We start from the raw sequence: 23888 nt of genomic DNA, 5'->3' as shown, positions 1-23888 counted from the left end.
GGACGCACAGACGCCGAAGCGTCCGTCGGCAGCGCGACGACGCAGGCGCTGCGACTTTCAGAGATTCCGACGGCCAGGTCTGCGAGAAGACTCTTCGTGGATTCTCCAAACGCCGTTTCGGCACCTGCGTCAACGCGCTCTGAACAGGAGCGGGAAAAAACGAACGGAAAACGCCACTGCCAACAAGGGACAAACGGACAGAACAACATGTGTGACGACTCAGTCACCACAAACAGTGAACTCTTGACCTCGACGCTGCGTAGGCGCACAAAGCCGAGGAGCAGGCCGAGACAGACGAGACAGATAAACGGTGGCAGTTGGAGAACGGGGAAAGCCGATCGACGGTTTGGGTTCAGATTCAAAACGCTGTGTTGACCACCGCTCTGAAGTGTGTCATTTCGAGATTGCTGAAACGCGCGAGATGCCTCGCAAAACAACTGGACGCGCAAGCAAGTCGTCGGCTGCACGACTCGGCACCCTCTCCAGGTTGGAAACGCGTTTTTGTGATGTCCTTCTCGCTCCAATTCTTCTCTCCAGTGCTCCAACAAACTCAAGGAGAAGGATCTGTGCGTCGTCTACTGCGAGGCGCAACTTCTCCCGTGGAGCGCGCTACTTGGTTTCTGCGTGTCTGTCAACTTTTCTTGTCTCTTTGTTTCTCGAGCGTGAGGTCTGAAACGGCTCGAAAAATGCCAGGTCGAGACCTTCCTCTCGATATGAATGTTTCCACAAATTGTCTTCCCGGCAAGCTGGGAGCCTCCGAGGCTCCTCCCTCGAGAAACAACTCCTCAATGGCAAATGCCGTCCTTTCACTTCTCAAATGTTCCCTCTGTCTGCATGCAGGTCACCAGTGCGCTTGCCACAACGTCTAAAAACGCACAAAATGATGTCTCAAAACTGAAGACACAAAGTTGTGCTGATGCACTTAGAACTCAGGCGCCAAGGACCATGCCTGTAGTCCTTCACTTGACTCCAGAACTACGCGCTTCAAAATAGGATATACATGCAGACGTACAGAGATATAGGCATATATATATATATATATCTATACAAGGATACATAAAGAAATATATATATATATATATATATATAGCGAGCTGTTTCCGTACGTCGACGCTTGTGCATGCGTGAGGTCTGTGCGAACAGCGGAGACCCGAAATTCCTCCCGCTTCGGTGGCATACTTTTTCTCCGTCACTTCTCTTTCTTCTAGGTCGCCTTCATTTTCACATCGTTGCTTTACTTCTTTGTCTCACGCTTTCCTTGTCACCTTTTTTCTTTTCGCGAACGCTTCCCTCCCGACTTGGCTCGTCCACACTCTTGCTCGATCTTCCCCAAACAGGCCGCACGATGTCTTCTGTTCTTTCTCCATCTCTCTTTCTCGATGTCTTCTTTGCAAACCTCCGGCACCGGCGCCTTCTTCGTCCCGGTGTTTGTCTCCTCCCTTCTTCCTTCCTCTGTTTCCTCTGTCTGCGCGCCTCTTCCTCCTTTTCTTCTGTCTCGTTTTTTCGTCTTCGGCTCGAGCGCTTCACTCCGAACTTCCGTCCTCCCAGCCTCGACCGACCGCGTTTCTGCGCGCCAAGTGAGTCAGGACATTTCCTGCAGTTTCTTCCGCCTCTTTGCTGCCTAAATCGAAGGACCGGAACTCTGCGAGTCTCACTCTCGCCCCCGCCTTGAGCGCTCGGCTTGCCGGTGTCTCTGGCTCTTCTTTCTCGCTGTCGCTTCTGGCCTCTCCCTCCAATTCCCCTGACTCTTCCGCGCTGTCAGAACGCCTCTGAGTCCTCTCGCTCTCGGCGCCCGCGCCATTGAACGTCTCGCCGTTCGTCAGGCCTCCCGCGTCTCCTCGGAGTGCAGAATGTACAGACTTGCGTTTCTCGAACTTCTCGTTCCGCTCTTCGGCCTCGCTGGCGTCTGACGAAGAAAGCACAATTGCTTCTGCTTCATGCGAGGTCCTCGAAAACGGCTCCCCAGAGGGACCTGAGTCTCTCATGACACTCGGCGGCGAGGCTCGGGGACGCGACGCACGCAGAGACGCCCCACAAGTTGCTCTGGGCGCGCGGCTCGACTCGTTCGGGACTTCGGATTCTGACTCGGTTCCGGAAGAGGCTATCGAAGAACCAGACGCTCCACTTCGAGAACGACAGGCTAGAAGCGCGAGACCTGTCGAGCTTCTGTTCTCAACGCCGGATCGCTTTCGAGGTGAACAGCTCTCTGACCTGTCATCGGAAGCGGCCAAAGAAGCCTCAGCGCGCCTCCGACCGCTCGACCCTCGGCGGCCGGCCCGGCCAAGGCGAGCGCTCACGGACGGGGCGTCGTCTCCACTCTCGGACGAAGAGGAACTTAAGAGACTCACGAGGGCAGGCGCAGACGGATCTGAAAAACAGAGAACATCCAGACTTCATTTTCCAAGATGAAGCTCGAGTTGGAAGCGACCTACAAGCTCTTCGCTCCGCGTCGCGACAAACGCACATGCAGTCGAGAAACTCAGCACCCTCCCGCAACGTTGCATTTCCAAATCCGCCTGCTAGTGCAACCGTTCCCTCTACAAATAAAAGTCTAAACGCAAACACATATACAAATGCAAATATATATATATATATATATATATGTAATTGCATAGATGCGACTTGTCGGATAAGATGACGAGGAGTAAGCGGGGGACAAGACGTTTCTGCAGTTGATATGAACGACTGATAGCTGCGAATGTTTAAACGGCCGGCATTGCGCAAACCGAAGCAGGGTGGGGTTTCTCGCGTTTGTCATCTGATGTTCTCAAAACACGATGAGAACATGCTATTTGCATGCAAGGTTTTCTCCATTCTCCATCGACATCTTCTCTTCGCGAGCTCCTCCCTCTGCATTCTTTTCTGTTGTCGCCTCGCTTCTGTCCAGCTGGCTCCCTTCGTCGGCAAACCCAGGAGCTTTCCCCTGCATTGTCTGTCTCTCTGCTGGAGCGAGCGATGAGACAATCCGGCTGCCTGGAGGAACTCCTTCGCACTTGACGCAACTTGGAGACGCTTCTCCAGACCGCAGGTTGAGTTGCGCGAACGCGCTACGTCCATGCAGCAAAGACTCACTTGAAGCGTTTGCGCGCCAGTCTTCCTCAAGCGTTCTCTGTTTTGAGGACGAACGCAAGACCGTTTCTTCTTTCACAGGCGTGGAGGCCTTCAGTGCAGACTCGGCCTCGGCTTCGCTCTCGTCGTCGTTTCGCTCAGCGTCGCTGTCAGCTTCGAAGAAAACTTGTGTATTTTGTCTGGCGCGTCCCGAAGCACCGAAGCTGTTTCTGCCTTGTCTCTCGAGGCGTCGCTGCTCCTTCTCCAGTTGCTGCAGCTTCTTCTTCAGACGCTTCAAACCTCTCTTGTTTCTCTCTCCGACGCGAACAGGGTCCGACGCCCCGCGAGTTCCAGAGGAAAGAAGACAGGCCTCGAGTCGCCTTTTCTCTGTCTCCAAATCTTCTCTCCTCGGCTGCGTCAGGACAGCGCGAAGGCCACAGACGCTTTTGAACTCCGAAGAAGCGGGGAGGGGTCCGAAACTGAGGTCTTGCAACTTTCGGCGACCTACAGGCACTGCCTCCTCTTCCGAGTCACGCGTTCCGTTTTCCTGCTCTCTTGCGTTTTCATCTTCTCCTCTCTCGCTTTCTGCGTCTTCTCTCGAGAGAGAGGCGGAGCCGCGAAGAGAAGACAGATCTGACTGGGAAGGCGGAGGCGCGGGTCGATCTGCGAAGACTGTAGGCGAGATGAGAGCCGACAGCAGCGAATCGTCACGTATCGACGACAACCGTGAAGCAGACGACGTTTCTTCTCGCAAACGAGAGGCCATTCTCTGAGAATACCACATTGAAGCAACACAAAAAACGGTTCATCTTCTCTTCCTCTGCCTTCTCCATTCTTTGTAGGATACACGCAGATGCAACTATATGAAACAATTCGGCAACCTCGAGATAGGAGTCCTGTAACAGTGCCGTGTTGCAGCGAGAAGATAGGTTGCTTCTGGTGCTCTGCAGACGTCTCTTTCTTGCCTTCCTCGTCCTCCTAGTTCCCTCTCTTTCTCCATGTCCCAGTGGATCTTCTTCGTCACCTAACTCTCGATCTGGCGTCCTCAGCGCCTGACTCCGTCTCTTCCTCTCTCCACCTCTTCCTTTCGTTCTGCTTGGTTTTCTCTCACCGCGTACGCCGAGCGCCACGCACTCCGCACTTGGGGCATTTGATAGGCGCCTCTTCCGATGTCTCGTGTGGATTCCTTGAAGACGACACAACAAACTGAAGCCAGCGAGACTTGTTCTTCCCAGCAAACGCAGACTGTGGGTTCGCCAGACCTGGACCGCGCCCACATCTCTTTGCTTTTTCTTCACCTTTCTCTCCCTCCAGTTTCCGCGTATATGCTGCCTGCTCCGTTCCAAAGTATCGACTCTCTCTCCTCTTCTTTCTGCGTGTATGTACCTCTCCCTCTGTGCCTGTCTCTCTCTACATACACTATGTATATATATACATATATATATATATATATATGTAGATATACATATATATATATATATATATATATATATATATGCATACACATATATAAGCCCATGCATATGTATATATATATATATATATACATGAATATGTAGCCCCTCTGTAATTTCCTGTAATTTCCTGTCTCTCTCCATTTCCTTCGCTCCGTCTGTCTTTCCCTTTCCGTCTCTCTTTCTCTCTCGCATCCCCGTTTCTTCGCGCGCTTTACCAGGGGCGACTCTGCAGCGAGAAGAAATCTGTCGAACTCTGTCGAGAACGCGAACTGCCTGCCGCCTTCGCTCCAGTTTCTGTCCTGGCCATACTGCCACCTGCGTCTCTCCTTGGGGAACAGACGGCCTTTGTCCCGCACACTGAGAACGAAGGCCCAAGCGCACAAGCCTCAACAGTACACTCTCGCGCGCGGCCAAGCGGCAGCCGCGCATGCAGACGCAGACAACCTGGACCTCGGTCAAGAGCGAATCCTACGTTTTCCCTGCATCACGAGGCCTCTACGCAGAGCGACGCACCCCCACGAGAGGATGCAGCGATCCACACAGGGAACGGAGCAAATAATGCATCCACGTAATTGAAAAATACATCATGTAATTGGAAAATACACTCGGTCGAGCGGACAAACGTACGTATGCAAATGGACATGCATCCGCGCCCAGATTCTCATGTCTCAATATATATATCAATATATATATATATATATATATGTATAGGTAGATAGTCAGATAGATAGGTAGATAGGTCGATAGATAGATATCGATATATGGATACAAAGATATAGATGCATATACGTATAGATATGTGAATGTTAAGAAACAGAGAGGGGCGGTTTTCGTGGTGAAGCCAACTGACCTCAAGCCGACAGTTGGATAGTGAAAATCGACGCCGTAGTGGTGCAGAAATTCGAACAGAGCATGGCCGAGAGAGTAGCGCTGACTCATTCTTCGGTCGTACAGACGAGGATTGAGTTGAAGGAAACTCAGCGTCTGGAGAAAAACGAAAACGCAAAACCACACCGAACAAGAGGCGGCAAGACGCTCCACAGTCCAACGGTGCAACACCTTCAACTAAATGTACATATATATATATATATATAAATGTATATATGTATATATATATATATATAAATGTATATGTATATATATATATATATATAAATGTATATATGTATATATATATATATATAAATGTATATATGTATATATATATATATATATATATAAATGTATATATATATATATATAAATGTATATATATATAAATGTATATATATATAAATGTATATATGTATATATATATATATAAATATATATGTATGTATATATATATATAAATGTATATATGCATATATATGTACATATAAATGTATATATGCATATATATATATATATATATATATATATAAATGTGTATATGTATATATATATATATATATATATATATACATATCCAATTTAGGATGTGTCGACACATACATGAACATTTTGAATCGAGTTCTTTTGCGCACAGCAGCGGCCACATGCTTATATACACAAGTCCACATGCACGCAACATGTGCAAACACAATGCATGCATATATGAACATATAAACAGAGATACATGGATACAGGTATGTCCTTGTTTCCATGTGTGCACAATGAATTTGGAAAATACCAAAACGTTGAGCGTGACAGCGAAAAAGAGATAGGATCCGACACGTATACATACAAACTTGTATATATATATACATACATGCGTATCTATACATATATATACATAAATATAAACGTAGATATATATATATATATATTGAGACATTTACATTTGAGTTATGAGATGCAGCAGCGAAGTTCTTCGTGGATCCTGCACGCCACCAAGCCCCTGGACGGCGTTCACCAGCTGCAGGAGTTATTCATCAACACAAACGTATGAACGCGGTGTCTATTTAAATGCAAGAGTGAGTCTGACGAAGACGCCGGAGTTAGAACTGACCATGACAAAGAGGAGATAGGATCCGACACCTCCCTTGAAAGGTTCGTTTAAGCGCCAGAGTTTCAGTGCGGTCTTGTTGAGGAGCATGAGAGGCCGGAGCAGTGGAAAGCGCAGAAGTTGGAGACGAATGTACAGCGACGTTAAGACAGCGGATGGCTGGTCGAGGCTGATGTCGACAGGGAGGTTCGTCTCTGTGTCGACGAATCTGCAGATGGGGACTCTCGCTTCCAGAATCAACTGCAAGTCCGTAACCAAAGGGGAGTCGCGACGCCGGGGAGACTCTCTCCGATTCGGAGCGGAGGACGACGGGGCGTCCTGGCTCGGCAGCGAGACTGTGCATGCTGAGAGGACGGCAGCCAGGCGCTGCGAAGACAGAGAACGAGGAAAAGAGAAAACCAGTCGCGACGGTGGGACAGGACGGCGCGGCGCAGTCGGAGGAGGCGCGATCGAGCGTTTGGCGAGAAAGACAAGGAGGAGGGGCAAGAAAGAAGACGCATGGGGGAGGCTGAGGAGACGAAACTCGCTTCAACGATGAAGATGTCGAGAAGCAGAGAACGCTCCCGGAGCAGCGATGACGCGAGACTAAAACTGGATAAAAGCGAAGGAAGCAGACCTGGTCTGTTCTTGCAGTGAGCGTGTGTCTCAAGGGAAGCCTAAAACGCGCAGGCTGGACTACGACATGCAGCAGCTGGAATGCAGGGGACGCCCAAGATGCATTCATCTACCGCAAGTTGCGGAGACACTCTCAGATGGACTTGCGTAGAAAAGCGCGGCATTCGTTCTTTGCAGCCAACTTCCCTGGTGCCCACAAGCAGTGGAAGGCAGACTCGGGGATTCGCGACAACAGGCTGTTTTTCTCAACAAAGAAACAGCTGTCCCCCATACCGCGCGTCCTGCATCGCCTCGCTTCATTTTCTCCACTTGAGAGACGCAGGAACGCGAATACGCAAAATCAAAGATAAAGATAAAAAAATACACAGCGAAACGCACGCACATATGTACACATCAACAAATACCTATACATATACATATATATAATGTATATATGTATATATATATATATATAGGTTCGTGGCTGCTGTGCAGGAAAGCTTACTCTGAGATGGCAAGCGTCTTCTTCTTTTTTTCTTCTGAAGGAGGATCCGTAGCCGAAGGTCTCTGTAGACCGGGAGGCCTCAGCCATCACCTTTTCGGCGAGGGCACCGAATCGGCGGTAGGAGGCCGCCTGCGCAGACGCGGCAGACTCCGCGATCTCCTTGGCAGAGTCCACTGCGGCGAGTTCGCGAAACTCTTCCAAAAGAGGGGGGTCCGAGTTGATGAAGATGCAAATGTCGAGGTCTGCGTGAGGAAGAGCGAGATTCGTGTAAGAGCTCCCGAACGGACATACCACGCAGTTCGGCCAGAGGAGTCGCGAGACGGCCGTCACTCGCGCAAGCACCTGCAGAGACAAGCAAAGATAGCAAAGATGTTTATCCTTCCGAGCTACTTCTCTCGTCGCTTCTCTTCTCCCTTCGCTGTCGACTTCTCTCGGTCGACAGCGCTCGCGTCCTCCTGTCGACGCTGCCGACCGAGAGAAGTCGACAGCGCTTGGTCGCGTTCGGCTTCGTCCTGTTTCTCTTTTCTGTGTCTCGGGTGTAATTTCTCAGCTGTTCCCCTTTTTTCCATGTGCGCCTCCCCTCTGTGGTTTGCTTCTCCCTTCCGGGCGTCGGCCTTTGCTCACCTTGGCTCGGTTTCGCTGCTCCTCTTCAGTTGCATCGATCCACTGAAGAAAGTCGACACACTCTTCGTGAAGACGATGGAAGAAATCCAGCTTTTCTCTGGAGGGGTCGGCGCGAAGCCAGGTGGGCGCGTTGGATCGGCTGCTGCTTTCTTCTCGCTTCCTCGATCCCTCGCTCTTCTCAGTGTGAGTCGCTTCCTCCCTGACTTCTTCGCCGTTCCAGGCCTCCGCGTCTCTCGCGCAAGAATCCCGCCGACCTGTCTCTCCCTTCTTTCGCGTCTTCTGCCGCGCGTCGTCCAGCTCCTCGCCTCCGCCTCGCGCTCGCTTCCTGCTCGGCGCACCGGAATCGGTGACAGCCGCGTCGGCGTCGCGAGAAGCAGAGACACCTGGAGAAACGGACCGACGCCCAGAGCCTTCTTCGCTCTCGTCTTCTTCCACCCTGGGGTAGTCGTCGAAAAAGCAGCAAGAAGACGAAGCAGACGAAGCAGACGAAGCAGCAGCGTTCGCGGTGGTTCGTCGGGATGCGGAGGATCTGAAGGATTGGAGAAGTCCGCGGATCTTGTTGTTCGTCACCAGTTGTTTCTGAGTCTTCTCGAGATCTTCCTCCACGAAGTATCCGTCTGCTCCAAGGAACTCTTCATCTCGTCTCCCGGCAAAGTTCTCTCGGTCGCCGTCCGTAGGTGTCGAGGGCGCAGGACGCTCTCGTTCAGCGGCAGACGGGGAGTCAGAGAAGGGAGAGGCCGGCGAGGACAACGGAGAGGCGCAAGAGAGACTGGGAGGAACCTGGAAAGAAGGGGATCCTGCGGAGACAGCAGATCCCGAGGCAGAGTCTGCCTGAGGGTTTTTCCGTTCCTCGACAAAACGGCCTCTGTGGTTATCCGTGTGAGGTACCGGCTTGCTGGAAGGCGCGTCTCGGCGCAGAGTCTCTCCGTCTCTCCCGCCGCATGCAGCACCGCCAGCTTTCTTTTTCTTTTTCGCCTTCGTCCGCCTTCCCTTGACGCCTTCCCTGCGAAGTAGCGCCATGACTTCAAAAGTCGCGGAGAGCAGGGAAGAACGTCGACCGTAAAAAGCAGAAGAAACGGATAAAACCGAGGTTTAACAGCAGGGGCGGAGGGGAAATGGAGAGAAGCATCGAGGCAAGACTTGAAAAAAGCAGGAGAGAGAACGGGAGAGAGAAGATGACGAAGTCGGACGGCGTCTGTGGCCTCGCGGAAAAAATCCACGGAAACAGAAAAACGGACCTCAGAGACGTTCACGTGTACAGACAGCCCACATGCGAGAGCGAAAGTAAAGTCAGGGAAGAAGACGGCACAGTCGTTTCGTCGCGTCACCAGTGGAGAACGGATGAGAGGACGGCAGAGAAGAAAAAGCAATGGAATCTGAGCGCGGGCAGAGATGGAGAGAGCCAGGCGAACTGTCGCGACGGAGAGATGATTTTTAAACGGTGCAGAGACACAACAGAGCCACCGACGCTTTTCCTCACTCACGTCTGAGTCAGATGAGACAAAAAGAGGAACCCAATAAGAATGTTTCGGAAGTTATCCCTGGGGGAAGGCAGCAGTGCGTCCACGAGGTCAGCGAGAAGGACTAGACGGCAGGAAATCGCGATTTAGACGGGTAAAACTTCAAGATTCATCCGTCGAGTGGAACACACACCAACCGCATGTCATTGGCATCTGAGACAAAGGCAATTCAGAAAGACAGTACTGTTTCCAGGCGAACAGTGTCGATTTCCTGCGCAGCGCGACAGCTAGTCGAGGTTCTTCTCAAGAGAAAACAAGAGAAAAGGCTCAACAAAGGGAAGAGAAGGTCAGCGAACGGAGACGGGAGCCTCTTTGAAGCGCTGTTTTCCTATCCGGAGTGGAAAATGGCGGAAGAACGACGAGGGCTGAAGATAAAATTTTTACAAGAAAACGCCTTTGTGGGGGTTCCCGGAAGCAAACGTACATGCAAGACATCTGAGTCTCCCATTTCAGCGTGCATGCATGAGTCTGCATCGCAGGCGTCTGTTGTTGCTCTTTTATTTTTTGCGACATGAAACAAGATGGCTGTCGCCTTCACTAAAATCAAAGAGAACGGAACACAAGGGTACGGCCGTGGATACGACATGACACAAGGCGTCCTGCACTGTTGTGCATTTCCCTTTTGTATGCTGGCTCTTGGAACCTTCTCGGCAACTCGAAACGGTTTTTTACGCGCTTGGTCGGTCACCAGCTTTACAGCTCTTAAAAGGCTAGAAGTCACCTCGCCTCTCCCACAATGCTGGTTGGCAGTAGTGCGATTTTCGGGAAGAGATCTCTTTTGTTGTCTCTGGAAATCGACATACCGTCGCGTAGGCAAAGAACCCCCAGTCTCTTGAACAGGAAGATGCCCATGCATGCAAACCTTGGGATCGCTGCGGTACTCAGAGTCTTTCTCTCTGTCCGTCCATCTCATCGACCTTATCTGTCTCCCTTATACATACCTGTTTACCCGATCTGTCCATCTCTCCTGTGACTTATTTATCTATGAATCTATCTATCCCTGTAAATATACATATTTTACTCATATCTGTATATGTGCGTGAAAATCTATTAGACGGCATGCATGTCTGCCTCAGCAAATATTGGCGTACCGCTGAAACTCATATCGTTTCATTCCAGGATGTCTGAGAAGTCGTTTTTGTGCATGCGTTTCACAGCGAGACTGTTGATTCCTATTGGAAAGAATCAAGAAGGACTGTGTGTCAAGTCCTGAAAGACACACAAACGCAAACTTCAGCACCTAGCTCCGAGGCTTCGTTGCATTGGTAGGAACCCCAACTCCGTTCATGGAAATCAAAAGAGCTTGCACTCTATCTCTAGTGCCTGTCGAGTCACTCGAGGAAGATTTGATCCTGTTAATGCTTTAAGCAATTCAAGGGATGTAAAGGGGCACAGGGTCCTGTTGGACCAGGAGCCTAGGAAATGCTGCACACTTTAACTGGAAATGCGTTGACACAAGGGCGTCCAACAGTCAGCCAGCTACTGTGAGTCGCTCCTGCGAACGCGAACAGAAATGCCGTCGACAGCCTTTTTGTCTTCTCTCGAAAATCTCTAGGATTTCCTGGCGCAATTCTCAAGGATGGAGAATTCCCAGCTCCTTCACATCTGTTCGCAACTTATGTCTCTGTGGAGTTGGTGGAGACACAGAATGAAAACAAGGCCCAATCCCTTACAGCCAGCGTGTCTCCGATCGGATGTCCACGGCAAAAAGCAGCAAGGTTATGGACGGTTCAGAAACAAGGTCTCGCTTACCGGATCGAAAAGTTTTCTTCCGCCTTTCATGATCAAGTTCGTGTCAAGTACTCTATGCATAGTGGTATCCAGCTCACGCTGAAAAACCATCATTCGCATACGAGCTAGACAGTTCACCGAGTCTCTGGGCTCCGTCGTCGCCGTGGAAGACAGTTTGTCGCAGTGCCGGCTTGGATTCCTGTCGCACAAAGATGCGTTTGCAGGTGACAATCAAGTGTGAAAAGCGCCTCTGTTCCACGGGGCGGCATCCCAGCACTCTTGGACACCCAGGAAATTATCAAAAGGGGAAACGAAGTGCATACAGAAATCAGGGTGCCGATGAGGCTTCTCAGGAGTCTGTCGTGTCTGTCGCGCGAGTCGCAAGCGCCTGTTGACGCGTTTACAGAAGTTTTCTTTTGCTCAAACGTTCCACATTAACTCACGTGAAAAGCGCCGTTCCACGCAGAGAGTCTCACCAGGGTTGCCCCCGTTGATTCTAGCAGAAAGTTTGTTCTTGAGTAGAGAACGTCGATTTTTATATTACCTAGCATTTATGTTTAGGTCGCACGAGATCCACAACACGCAAAACAATTCGATTCCCGCGAAGAATGTTTGTGCTTGGAGTCCAGTAGAGTGGGCCATTCGAAAAAACCTGGAAAGAACTTCGCTGGAGGCTCCATGCACTGTACTAAACACTAAAACCGGATGCATGAGCGGGGGAAGAAAACCTTGGTTTTCTCGGCTCAACTTTGGCGACAGGGAGACAGCCAGGCGTACGGTCGAAGCCGTTTCTGCCTCTTTTTCGCGCATTGCCACTAGCAAAAAGAGTGTATCCTTCGCCTCCAAACGAATCCAAAACTGCTATTTGGGTTTTCCTGTAGCTTCCTTAACCGACAGATGATCGCGTCTCAAGCTGCCTAGTGGCAAAAAATGCCAGATTGAGTAAGATTGCTTCTGAAGGAGATCTGAACGCTAGAACGTCACATGTTATGAGTTGGAGTACAACGGTCGCAACAACGAAGCAGCGCGATGAAACATTAACGCCCACAACTGTCTGCTCCAGTTCTTCATTGCTTCCACGAAGGCGTGCCATCCGGCTAAGCGCGAGTCGGGGTCCTTTGTGTTTCGTCATGTTTTTTTTTTGTTTCATTCCACGTTTTTAAGAGGAGAGAAACTGGTTCTGAGGGCACCGCAGCATGTCTTTGCACTAAGCAGAGGCAAAACGACACATGATACAGGAAACGAAACAAGAACATGCTTGCTATACAATTCATAGTGCGTTCTTTAACGGGAGAGCGCCGACCTACACGTACGCATTCTCCAGACGATTTTTTGCGTTTCGTCAGGTTGTGTTTGCGTTTCGCAGTTTCTACCACGGCAAATTCCTTTTCCCGGGCGTTTCTTGAAACAGCTGGTTGCTCTCATTGGTACATTTTAAATTTGTTCTTCTGTTTCGGTGGTCGATACACCTTTAACGACCTTTACAAAACGCAGCTCTGGCTGGAACTGCCGCGATGAGATGCTGACACGAAAACGGATCTGAGAGTACGTATGCTCTCTCGAAAGAACTAAAGACCGCGCGTAGCCTGAATCAACCGCACAATCGCATATCTGTGGATTTGCCTGCGTTGAATCCCACTGCCTTCGTAAACCCAAAGCTGGTACGCGTAAGATGTTGAAACACTTTCCGATGGTCTGTTTGCTTCTTCAAACAGTCTAGACAACTTTGAAGTCGCGTTATTTAATTTACACGACAGAGATGTTGGAATTGGTGTGCTATACCCGAGGATAGCGAGAGACTCTCGTAAATAGTGTAGAACGCCATCCTCTGGTCCACAACGAGCAGCTTCTTCCCCTCCCTGCTTGCGGTAAACGCGTAAGACTGCATTCGTCAAAGCGCAGCTGCTCTGTCTACCTGGAAAGAGAAACGAAAGTGGAAAAGACACGGTGAACTAAAAACAGGAAGCGAACACCCACCGAAACGAGCTGGAAAGCGAACTGGTGCTAACGTGTGTAAAATTCGATTTGAGGGAGTTTTGAATCGCGGACCATTTGCACATTCACGATGTCTGCTGACACCGCATTCCTCGAAATTAGCGCTCACCGTTACCGAACTCAAGAAGAATTGTTTCGTTTCCCCCACAAACCCATCCGGTGGTAATGTTAAAGGTCGCAGCTTAGAGTCCGAACGTCTTTATCAGACGGAAATTGCGTTTTGCCGACCGTGTACGTTCGTGTACGCGCAGAACTCCTTCCTATTTGACAGAAGAGCCCGTTTCTCTGCTTTCCATCCTACGGTCGAAGACAAACTTTTGTCCTTTCTCTGACAAATGGGAAGCTGCTTCCGTCTTCTGAGAAAAGCGAACATCCGCAAGAAATCCACCAAAGAGAAGAAGAGCTCTGTCCTGTCGCCTCCATAGTGCGAGACGGTGTCTTGCAAGGGGTGGCGGGTGGAGTTCGCGATCTGCGATGATTCAAATCTCTTCTTCAGGTTCTTTCTCTTGGCTTTGTCTTTCTTTCTCTCCTCGAAGAAACTCATCTGCGGGCTTCAACTCTTTTCGGCTGACACCACAGCCACCTTCTTCTTCACTTTCGTCTTTCCCCCTCAGCTCGCGACCTGTCTTGGCTGCTTTTATTTGACACCCCGTAAGACGTCTCGACACACCGCCGGTTCCCGCAATCAACTCCCTGCGTCGAGTTTTTTCCTGCGTGAAATTGGAGAAAAAGCTTTTTCAAAGGAATTATTGCATGCGCCTTCTCGCTCTAAACATCTTCTGCGGAACTTGCAGCCAACCTAAAAAGCGGCTTGGCAAGACACAACCCCGCCTCCGCCGACGCGCTCCCAGTTTCTTAGTTGAGTCCCGGTGATTTGTGTTGAGGTCCCTCGCGTCTCTCGAACTTTAGAACTTCAAGAAGGACATATTTCTCACATCGCAAGTCTCCCAGCTCTTTTGCACTGCCGGCTCTCGGCTGCTGTTCTTTTTAAATCCGGTGCCTCTGCAGAAAGGTGTCTTTGCGGCCAGCGCTTCTCTTCGCCGACTGATTTTCTGGTTCTTTAAAGACAAGAACGAAGGCTCTGCAAAGCGTTTCATAAGTTTCATCTTCTCTCCAAAGCAAGACTAGGGATTACCGCTCCCTTTTTCACTTTGAACGAGACTCAGGCGAATCGCAGCTCGGGCTTGTCGGCCTTCGAAGGAACGTCGTTGTTATTTTCTGCAACCTTCCTCTTGTCTGCGGAGCCTCGGTTTCTCTGTGCATTTCCTTTCGAGACAAGCCAGACTTGCGCAAAGACGCCTACTGAAAGAAAGCGGCGAGGATCCTTGACACCACGCTTCTCTGCTGTTTCTCCCCTTTCCTATCTTGTGTGTCTGTAGATATCCCCCTGTTCGAGTGAACCACAGGAAGCAAACGTAACTTCGCTTTCACTGGTCCGTCACTTTACTCGATTCAGTGATCACGGTTCCCCTTCGGCTTCCCCCTCTGTTTGTCGCTTCCTCGCAAGGGTGGCTGCGCAGTTCGTCTCGCGTTTTGCCCGTTTGACGCGACGCTTTTCCGAGCTCGCTAGCAAGCGTTTCTGCGTTTCTTGAAAGGATGGACGAAACCACGGAAGACACACAACCTGCTACGAGGGAGGTGGAGGCGAAGTCGCCTTTGACTTCTGCCTTCAGGGACGGCGAAGTGTATCCGGCGAAAAGTGGAGTCACCGACGCAGATCTCCGATTCGCAAGTGGCGACAAACAGACCTGTGCTTCATCTCGTTCGAGTTCGACGCCTTCTTCTCTTTTCGAAACTGTCAACTCGGAGACGAGACACGGTGCCTATGAAGACCTCAGAGTACATGTAGAAGACAACGACAGCCCACCTGAGCTCCACGCGTCTTGCGACTCTCCCCGTTTCCAGTTTCTGCCTTCTTCTCCGTCAGATACAGCCTCTCTCCTCTCTGCTTCGCCGTCAGAGTCCTCGCCTCTCCTACATGAAGTCGACGCCTCGGCCTGCTCCAGCTCAGAGCCGGGCGTCGGCCTCAGCCTTCGAGAAGCCGGAAGCGAGGAGACATCCGAGGGTGAGTTCGCTTTGGGGGAACGCACGCAGCCTTCGCGCGATGGAGGCGACAGCTCGCTCTTCATCTCGTTTCATCGTCTAGAACGTCCAGAAGCCTTTCCACAGGGGGACAAGCCACGATCGCCTTCGACGCCGGAGCCTCTCGTCTTAGATCTGCGCGCGTCGATTCCGAATCGAGGACCGTCTCACGAGGTCGATCCTCCTCGGGGCATAACGGAGACGCCCGGCTCAGATAGACGTCGTTCTCTGTCCTCGGAATCGCGACCTGAGTGCCCAGTTGCGGCACAGCTCCAAGGCGAAACGCCAGTAGGCGAGGAAACAGTCACTTCCGAAAATATCCCTGGCGAATCAGAAGAAACACCGCATGCAATTGCGGCTGAGAAGAACCAACTCGCTTCGCTTCGAGCGGCTGGCCCCACCCAGCGCCTCCCCCGGAGTGCCTCTTTGCTGGGGGAAGAGTCTTTGCCCCCCGAGGTACGTCTGACAGTGAATTTGCCGACGCAGCTGGAGGGAAAGTTCCAGCGAATGGCGATCTGCACGCTGCCGTGCATGCAGACGTTCGAGGCATCGTCTCTCCAGTTCCCTTTTTCGGTTTCTCTGCCTCTTCGTCGCGGATTCTTCTCTCGGCCAGGGACGACCGAGGACGGCGACTCCACAGGGAGGCAAGGAGAGCAGCGAGTGGGGAGAAGAGAAGTATCGAAAAGCCAGGTGGAGTCGATTCATGACCGACTCGGCGGCAGAAACGTTCGGCGGAAGAGCTTTTTAGACAGGAAAGATGAAAAAAAAGAGGAGTCGAAACATTTCTTTACGACTCTCATTCGCATTGTGGTTTTCTGTCACACGTCCAAGGCAAGTGGACTTTCTCCCCAGTGTGGACAGCCTGCCCCTCCACTGTCTGCCGTGAGTCGAGAGACTCTTGCGACTGCACCCGAGTCGGACGAGTCGCCTCTCGAAGTTGCAGCTCAAGGTGGAACTCCTCGCCTCGCTGCGTCGGCGTCGGTCCTGCCGCAGGCGACGCGACAGAAGCATCTCAACACCGGGACTGTCGCTTACTACGTCACGGTGCCTCTGAAGGCTTTGCTTGCGAAAGGCGGAGCAGAGAGGCGAGGCACTGTCTGGCTGGCGCTGAACAGAGCTGAGGGGAAACTTGCTCCTTTAACTCCTTGGCAAATGGACTTTTACAACGAGGGATTTCACCGGGCGTGGAGTGCTGGGATGGATCTCTGCCGACCGAAAGTGTCTGTCTCCTTCGAACTCGAAAACGAAGCAGATCCGACCCATGTTCCGTCGCAGCAAGCGCGCGCATGTCTCGCGAAACGCATGCATCAGCTCGAGAGGGAACTCGACCAGGTGTACCGACAGGCCGACGCCGAGGTCCAGCGGTACCGACATGCGCTCAAGGCTGCGGAGGAGCAGAAGGGGAAAGTGACATCTTTCCTTCGGGACTTTGAGTCTCCCGCTTTCAAACAGATGGAAAGCGAATGCGTCCGCCTCCGGAGGCACGTGAAAGAACTTGAGGAGGCTGCTCACACCACCCAATCCGAGACACGAGCGACGATTCAGAAACTTCAACATGAACTGAAAACGGCACGACTTCTCCTCCGATCAAACTCCCGTCGAAGCTTCGTCTCTCCGTCGCCTTCCCTGTCTTCCGAGCCTCACGCCACACCCCATTCCGGTCTTCTCCAAGGCGTCTCAGGGGCGTCAAGCCCCCCAGGAGCTTCTCGAGACTCAGACCTCGCTTCTGTCCACTCGCTTGGCTCCTCAGCTTCTTCGCCGGGTCTCGCGCCGCCATTGGCATCTAGGTTTAGCGCGCGATCCATAGCGATTTGGAGAAAGAAACTGTCTGATCTGGAGGAGCGGAACGCGGTGGCGAAAAAGGAGATCGAGGAGGCGGAGCGACAGAAAGAGGCTCTTCGCATTGAACTCCACATGGCCAGACGAAGTCTCGAGACCGAACGCCGACGAAGCCTTCTCCAGAGGAAGGCCCTCGAAGAGTGCCGCGCACAGCTAAACGCTAGTGGCCATGCCTCCACCTTCGATGACGTCGAAAAGAAAGACGACGTCCGGCCTGAACTCTTGCAGAAAGCGTCATCAGAACAGAACTCCACTGTCGAGACATCTGGAACATCGACTGACGAAGCCAGTGAAACAGGGAAAGCCCCCAGAGGTGAGGCCCTCCGAACAGTTTCGTCGGGGCCTTCAGGTCGAGGTGTCTCCGCCGCGCCCCCGATCCCGCCTTCTTCTCACGAGCAGCGTCTGCGGTCTCAACGGCTGTCTCTGGGTCTGCCTTCTCGGACCTCTCTGGAACCGTCGCTTTTCCACGGCGACTCGCGTCTGGGCAGACGCGGATCTCTTGCCCGGGAGTCCTCCTTCTCCTCGCTCTTCCCTTCGCTCGCGGCCTCGCTTACCGGACCTCGCGTAGGGCCTGGGTGCGGGACGCACACTGCGAGGCGAGCAGCGAACACTCAGCGCATGCTGCTCTCTCGAGTCTCCAAAGAAGAGAAGCAAATGCTCCACGAACTGAAGAACGCGGCTCTGCAGGCAGTGCCTTCGCTCCAGGCCATCGCCAAAGCGCATGCAGTCGCTGCGAAGGAACGGCGGGATGGGCTAGCCAAGAGGTCCCGCGCCAGACAGGCAGCGGCCGCCCAGGCCCAGAACAGCGAGAGGGGGCAAGGGGAGAAAGAAGGGGGAGACCAAGCCGATGGAAGAACTCCAAAATCTGTGGGACTTCGCAGAGAAGAAACAGAGTGCTCGTGGACTTCCGAGGAGGAGGACAACGGAAATACTCGCTCGAGGTCTTCGTCGCACAGCCAGTCTCGCACGCGACCCCGTCGCCAGGTGCGAATCTCGAGACGGGACAGACACGAAAGGTTTGCATCATCGGAGGAGATGGAAGAGACTTTCAAGGGAAAAGGACTCCAGAGCAGGCAACTGCGTCGAGGCCACAAAGGCAAGCGCAGCGAGAAAGCCTCGCATGAAGGCGAAGCCTCTGAATCCGAGGACCGATCCGAGAATGCATCCATCACTGACGGCCTCAAGCGACGCCTGACCCGGCCGACCGTCTCCTGCCGCGGACAGGGTAAGAGAACCGGACTTCCCAAACGCCCCGTCACCCTCGCTCCTGTCTCCGACGCGTCTGGGCCAGCCGCCTGTGAAGCGAAAGTCTCGCCTGGCAATCTGACCGGAAGTGCACGGAGTTCGCTGGGGTCGAGTGGCGGCTCTCAGCCCCTGGCCTCTCGCGACGAATCCCTCCAAGCTTGCATGGAGGCCGCCGGCGGCAGGGGGACTCTGCGGCTCTCCATTCAGAGCATCTCCCCGTGGTCACTGCGACGCGTAGGTCGGAACGTCAAACGCACCGCGTCTGAGGAGGCCTTGAGGAGACGGCAAGCCCCGCCCTCTGCTCGGCGGGGGCTTTCAGGACTTTCCGCGGGCACACGGACTTCGGCTGCGATATTGAAGGCCCCGGAGAAGGGTCCGCGGCTCTTGAAGCTCGTCCGGAAAGGCGCGCGGGGCAGGGCGAATCCCCGAGGTATTTCCGCGCGCAAGCCTAGGAGTGCTCGACCCTCTATGCGGATTTGCAGGCTTGAAAACAAATCCACCGTCGTGCCGCCTCTCGCGAAGGCCATCGGCCGTCTCCAGCGGGCAGAGGGGACCGAGCTCGGAGCTCCCGAGGCAACTGGGGAGGTGGGCAAAGCGGCCTTCGGATCGGAGACAGACAAGGCCTCGCCAGCAGAAAAAGTATCCTCCATCAGCCGAAGTTCGGGGCACCGCTCCCCGGCGGACGCCCTCGAGCGTCGGCAGGAGACAGGGGTGGTCACCGGCGAAGAGAAGACAACAGTTGCGGCTGTCAGTACCCGGCGACTTGGGAAGAAGGCGAAAACGCCCTCAGGATCTGAGGACGAGACACAGAGACAGCAACGAGGGAGACGCGCGCGGGATGAGAATCCTGCGTCACCTGGCCTCGAGGATATCGCACAGGCAGCTGCCACTCCAGCAAGCGACTCGAATGATAAGGGGAAAGGGAAGGCAAACGTTTTTCCAGAAGGTCTCATGCATTCGCTTGTCAATCCGCGGTTCACGACCCATGCCTCCATGATTGGAAGCCGTTCGGCCGCGGACGGCTTCAAGGTGACCCCGTTGAGTCCCGCGTTGGACTCCTGGAGCCCGATCAGCGATGGTCTTGAGGAGCGAGGCGACGCCGACCTCTTCGCGCCGTTCCACCAAGGCGCGAGTTCCCTTTCGGCCACAGCTCTCGAGACTCACCGGCCGTTGCCTCCCTCGCTGCTGGGCCTGCAGACCTGCGTGGGCCGCGCGGATTCGAGACCTGATGCGCGGTCGACGGAGCAGCAGGGATCCACAAGGCGCCTCGCCTCCGTTCTCTTTGAGGAGACTTCTCTGCGGGATACGTCTAGCGTGTCAGAAGAGCTTCGGACCTTCCTTGAGGCTACGAGGGCTCTAGAGGAAGAGATCCCCATTCCTGGCGACGGTGCAGACAGTTCGCCCAGCTCCAGTTCGTCGAGACCGTCTCTGCGCTGGTCCTCACTCGGTTTCCAAGAGGAAGCATGCACCTTGGAGAAGCACAGTCGAAGCCACAGCGAAGCAGAAGACAACGGTGGCCTCATGGCTTCTGACGAGTGTTCTCTTCCGCGGCAGTCTGGGGAAACCGACGGGGGTTCGACTGCTTCATTCGAGACGAATGCCCAGTCCGCGGAAGGCGAAGGGAGGCGCGACCAGAATCTCCACAACTCGAGCCAAGGCTCGTCCATGCAGAGGCACTCCGGGACCCAGACTGTTGCAGGAGCTGCTCTGCAGAGAATTGCACTGCGCGTGAGAGCAGAGGAAGCTGCGTCTCGGGAGCGCGAGCGGAAGGCGAAGGAAAAACAGTCCCCAACACAGGTCAGTGCCCCCGTTTCGTCCACGATCGCTTCGTCGGCCTCACACACCGCCGGCGTTCCGATGCCCAAGCCTAGATCCGGATTTGAAGCGCATCCATTGGCGGGGGGGTCGAACTGCTTTGCGGCGAAAGCAGCTTCAGCGCTCTCTCAGCCACTGCCAGCAAGTCGCGTCCCCGTCGCATCCCTGGGGGACCAACAGACGCGCGTCCAGGGTCTGCCTCGCCAGCAAACCTCCGCTCTGGACGCGGCGAGGACGCGCGCATCTCCGCAGTTTTCTCAGGGAGTGGACGGGGAAGGCAGGGCATCCGAGGCGCCACGGTCCGTGCTGTGCGTCGGACCGGCGCAAGGGGTTTCCGCTGGAGGCGTTAGAGAGTCAGTGGACAACCGGCGAAATTTGGAAAGAATCAGTCACGGATTCCAGGTCGGTAACCCACTAATAGGATCGGTGTCTCTTGCCCCCCCACCGAGGTACCTGAGTATCGGAAGAGACTGCGTTGTGCCAGGAGCTGAGTCGTCTCTTCTCACTCATGGTCTTGCTCCACCACGCACGACTCTGAGGCAGCCTTCGGGGGCGACCTTGCCCCTGAGAGCCTTTGCGCCCGCGGTGTCTCCGCTCTCGGGAGTTTCGGTTGCTGTGCGCCAAACCGACAGAGCGTCGAGTCCCCCGCTGACGCGGCCTGGGTACCCGCTGCATGCGCCGCCGGAGAGGGCGTCGCTGCAGGCCGGCTGCGTGGGCACAGCTGGACGCCTGGGAGGCCTCGGCACCCGCTTCGCGGCTGTCCAAGCGTCTCCAGCGCTGGCGCCGGCAGCGCCTGTCGCCTCAGTGTCTGCCTTTCCCCCTGTCTCGGTCTCGCTTTCTGGCGGTTTGGGGTCTGGGCGCTTCGGGTATGATTGCATGCGCGACACCGCCTCGAGTCCTCCTCCCTTGAGCGCCGAAGAGAGTTTCCCTCCTCTCGTTCCGATTTCTCTCCCACCGCGAACTCTGCAGCCGAAGCAGCTGTCAGCTGTCGTCGGGACCCACCGACGCCCGCTCGAGAAAAGCGAAGGCCGCGCGACAGCACCGTGGCGTGTGTGGGGTGCCAGACCTGCAGAGACGGAGAAGCAGCGGGGCGTCTTCACGGACGCAGTGCCTGCCCGACAGACCGTCGCTTCGAGATCCTCTGGCGCCTCAGTCGCTGAGAGCGGGAGGACAGGACCGACTGAGACGGAGCGGACGCAAGCGGGGGAGGGGACTCAGGGCAGAGAGCTGCCTTCCTGGGTCTCGCCTCCCTGCTTGGTTAAGAACCATCTGTTCGCAGAAAGGGACAACGGCCTGTCTTCAGTCTCCGGGATGGTGTATGCACCGACCGGAAATTCTCAAGGATCCAACGACGAGGTGCGTCCGGCGAGACTGAGGCAGCTCGCGCCGCCTTGCGTGCAGCCGAGGGCCTGCCCTCACCGTGTCGTTTTCACCTCTCAACTTGCGTTTCCTGGAAACTAGTTGCAGGCGATCGACGCGAAAAGAAGAGCCCTGTAGGCTCTCGAATAGGACTTTATCGAGAGAAGAACATCGATCCTTTGGGAACTCGTCAGAGCCGCCGCGATCATGTTTAGGTTCTGTGCTCTTTGGGCGTCGTTTTTTAAATTGTATTCCTTGCCGCACAGATATAACCTGGCTGGATCGGGTGTGGTGCATGTTCTGTGCGAGTAGGCACAGACAACTCTGGCGCGGGAGGTTAACCTTCGGTTCAGAGAGGTCACCAATTTTGCCGAGTCTTTTACAGGAGCACGAGACATGTTTCGTTGACGTTCGCTTCGCTTCCGACACCCTGCAGTGTAAAGTACCATTCTCTGTGGTGAAAACAAGGTAATTGGGGGAACTGTGTTGGCGCAAATGGCCGCGCGCCGAATCTTTTTCGTGAAGAATGCACTTTTCTTCGGCTGGATCACGTCGCGTTTCTCGAGCAACGGACGCAACCATCGAAGCCTTCCGCGGGTCCAGACCCCCGAGGTCTTTCTGTGTTTTCGTAGCAGCGAGAGGCAAAGAAGACACGACAAACGAATGAGATAAGAGGATATTCATGAAAGACCGAAGGCGAAGACAAATCTCTGTCAACGGCGAATTCAAGCTCTCTTGTCTCTCGTTCGCCACTCAGTCATTTTTCATCGACCGAGACGAGACAGGCCAGCCGCCTTTCTTTGGGGTCTCCCTCCCGCATTCCTGCCTCGGAGTCTCCTCGTCGACATCTTCTGCCGAGAAGAAGTCGTTTTTGATTCGCACGCAAATCCTGCGTGAGCGCGCGGATGCGAGGCCGGAGTGCCCCTCGGTGTGTTTGAGAAGTGAGTGCGAGATTCGCTAACAGTTCTCGCTCTAGGAATGTAAGCGCGTTTTTTCGCAAAAGCTTCTGCTGCACGCACGACGTTTTTCAGTGTCCCTGCGTTTCGGTCTGTTTCAAGGACCTGTCTCTCCACGTATTCAAACACTCTCGCATGCCAACGCGTGAGAGTCCCGCCGAAAGAAAGATCTCGCATTCGAGCTCCCGCCTGAAGAGTCGCCTCTGTTTTTCTGTTTGTGGCGAGGAGCGGCGCTAAGCTCCCCCAGGAGCTCATTTTTCCTCGAAAAACGAAGCAGAGTAAACAATCGAAACTAGAGGGACGCGAGGTCGGCATAGAGAATGCCACTGCAACCGAAGCAAAAGACGAGAGGCCAGAGAGACGCAGAAAAAAAAACAAGAGCGACATGGGTACCGGACTCAGAGCGCGAGTGACATGGTTTTTCGGTGTAGCAAGACAGCAGAGAAACGCGTTTTCAAGAGATTACGAAAACGGAGGGGAAAAATAGAGGTCCAGTGATGATGTCTTTCATGGTGTCCTTTCCTTTAAAACGCCCAGCAGCTCAGACTCTTGTCCTCCGGTGAAAATAATTCGCAGAAAATTAAACTGGAGCGAATCCTTCTCACTCTATGCATTCTCACCGTCGACGCTAGATATCAATATGCATTCTAGCATGCCTAAGTATACATGTATATATATATATATATATATATATATATATATGTACGTATATTTGTACATGTATACGAGATTATAGGAATGCATAATAACGGTTGAGTTGCTCTTTTTCTCTGTGAGCGTCTGGAATGCTCTGTTCAATTCTGCATTGTGAGATGTGCATCTATCCGAGTAGAGAAATGCGCTTATTCCGTCGTTCGGGGATGGCGGAAAAAACGTTTTTTTCGCCGCAAGCCCAAACGCCCCCCCCTTCGGTTTAGAAGGCGCCAAACGTCGGTGTTCGCCGTAGGAGAAGAACTGGCGATTCGAATCATTCTGGAAAACTCGATTCTCCTGCAACTTGCGCTGCCGTTTTGAATCCGTTGCTCGTGGACGATCTGGCTGCGACAGCAGCTGGGCGTCCTCGGCATCAGTTTCGTTCGTAGAGCCGACTTTACATGCCTCCTAGGCTGGTGGACGCGTGGAGGGAGACGCAGACGCAAGAGACCGAGAGTC

The 23888-nt window shown here is 53.4% G+C and overlaps 2 protein-coding genes across 2 annotated transcripts; one reads left to right on the top strand and one right to left on the bottom strand.

Annotated features, from left to right (window-relative positions):
- Positions 1-612: 612 nt before the first annotated feature.
- Positions 613-10048, bottom strand: TGME49_285540 (DNA-directed DNA polymerase). Its single transcript, XM_018781952.1, has 8 exons — positions 8195-10048; positions 7571-7912; positions 6475-6837; positions 5356-5489; positions 4721-4862; positions 4160-4234; positions 3073-3817; positions 613-2368 (listed from the first exon to the last, which is right to left on the bottom strand). Exons 1-8 carry the CDS (start codon positions 9212-9214, stop codon positions 1524-1526), a joined length of 3666 nt encoding a protein of 1221 aa, XP_018637814.1. The 5' UTR covers positions 9215-10048; the 3' UTR covers positions 613-1523.
- Positions 10049-13954: 3906 nt separating this feature from the next.
- TGME49_285650 (hypothetical protein) lies at positions 13955-23363 on the top strand. Its single transcript, XM_018781953.1, has 2 exons — positions 13955-21777; positions 22416-23363. The coding sequence occupies exons 1-2, from the start codon at positions 15037-15039 to the stop codon at positions 22464-22466; spliced, it is 6792 nt and encodes a 2263-aa protein (XP_018637813.1). The 5' UTR covers positions 13955-15036; the 3' UTR covers positions 22467-23363.
- Positions 23364-23888: the final 525 nt, after the last annotated feature.

This window comes from Toxoplasma gondii, chromosome V, assembly GCF_000006565.2.
Source record: "Toxoplasma gondii ME49 chromosome V, whole genome shotgun sequence".
NCBI lineage: Eukaryota > Apicomplexa > Conoidasida > Eucoccidiorida > Sarcocystidae > Toxoplasma > Toxoplasma gondii.
This window is presented reverse-complemented; position numbering and strand designations above follow the sequence as displayed.

Bases quoted from the DNA above. Each gene is read 5' to 3' on its own strand.
- TGME49_285540 (XM_018781952.1), bottom strand. From the start codon at position 9,214: ATGGCGCTACTTCGCAGGGAAGGCGTCAAGGGAAGGCGGACGAAGGCG. The intron at 7,913-8,194 runs GTGAGCAAAGGC...TTGTCTCTGCAG, and splicing joins AGCAGCGAAACCGAGCCAAG to GTGCTTGCGCGAGTGACGGC. The intron at 5,490-6,474 runs GTCAGTTCTAAC...GTTTTTCTCCAG, and splicing joins CCTATCTCCTCTTTGTCATG to ACGCTGAGTTTCCTTCAACT.
- TGME49_285650 (XM_018781953.1), top strand. From the start codon at position 15,037: ATGGACGAAACCACGGAAGACACACAACCTGCTACGAGGGAGGTGGAG. The intron at 21,778-22,415 runs GTGCGTCCGGCG...TTTTCGTAGCAG, and splicing joins CTCAAGGATCCAACGACGAG to CGAGAGGCAAAGAAGACACG.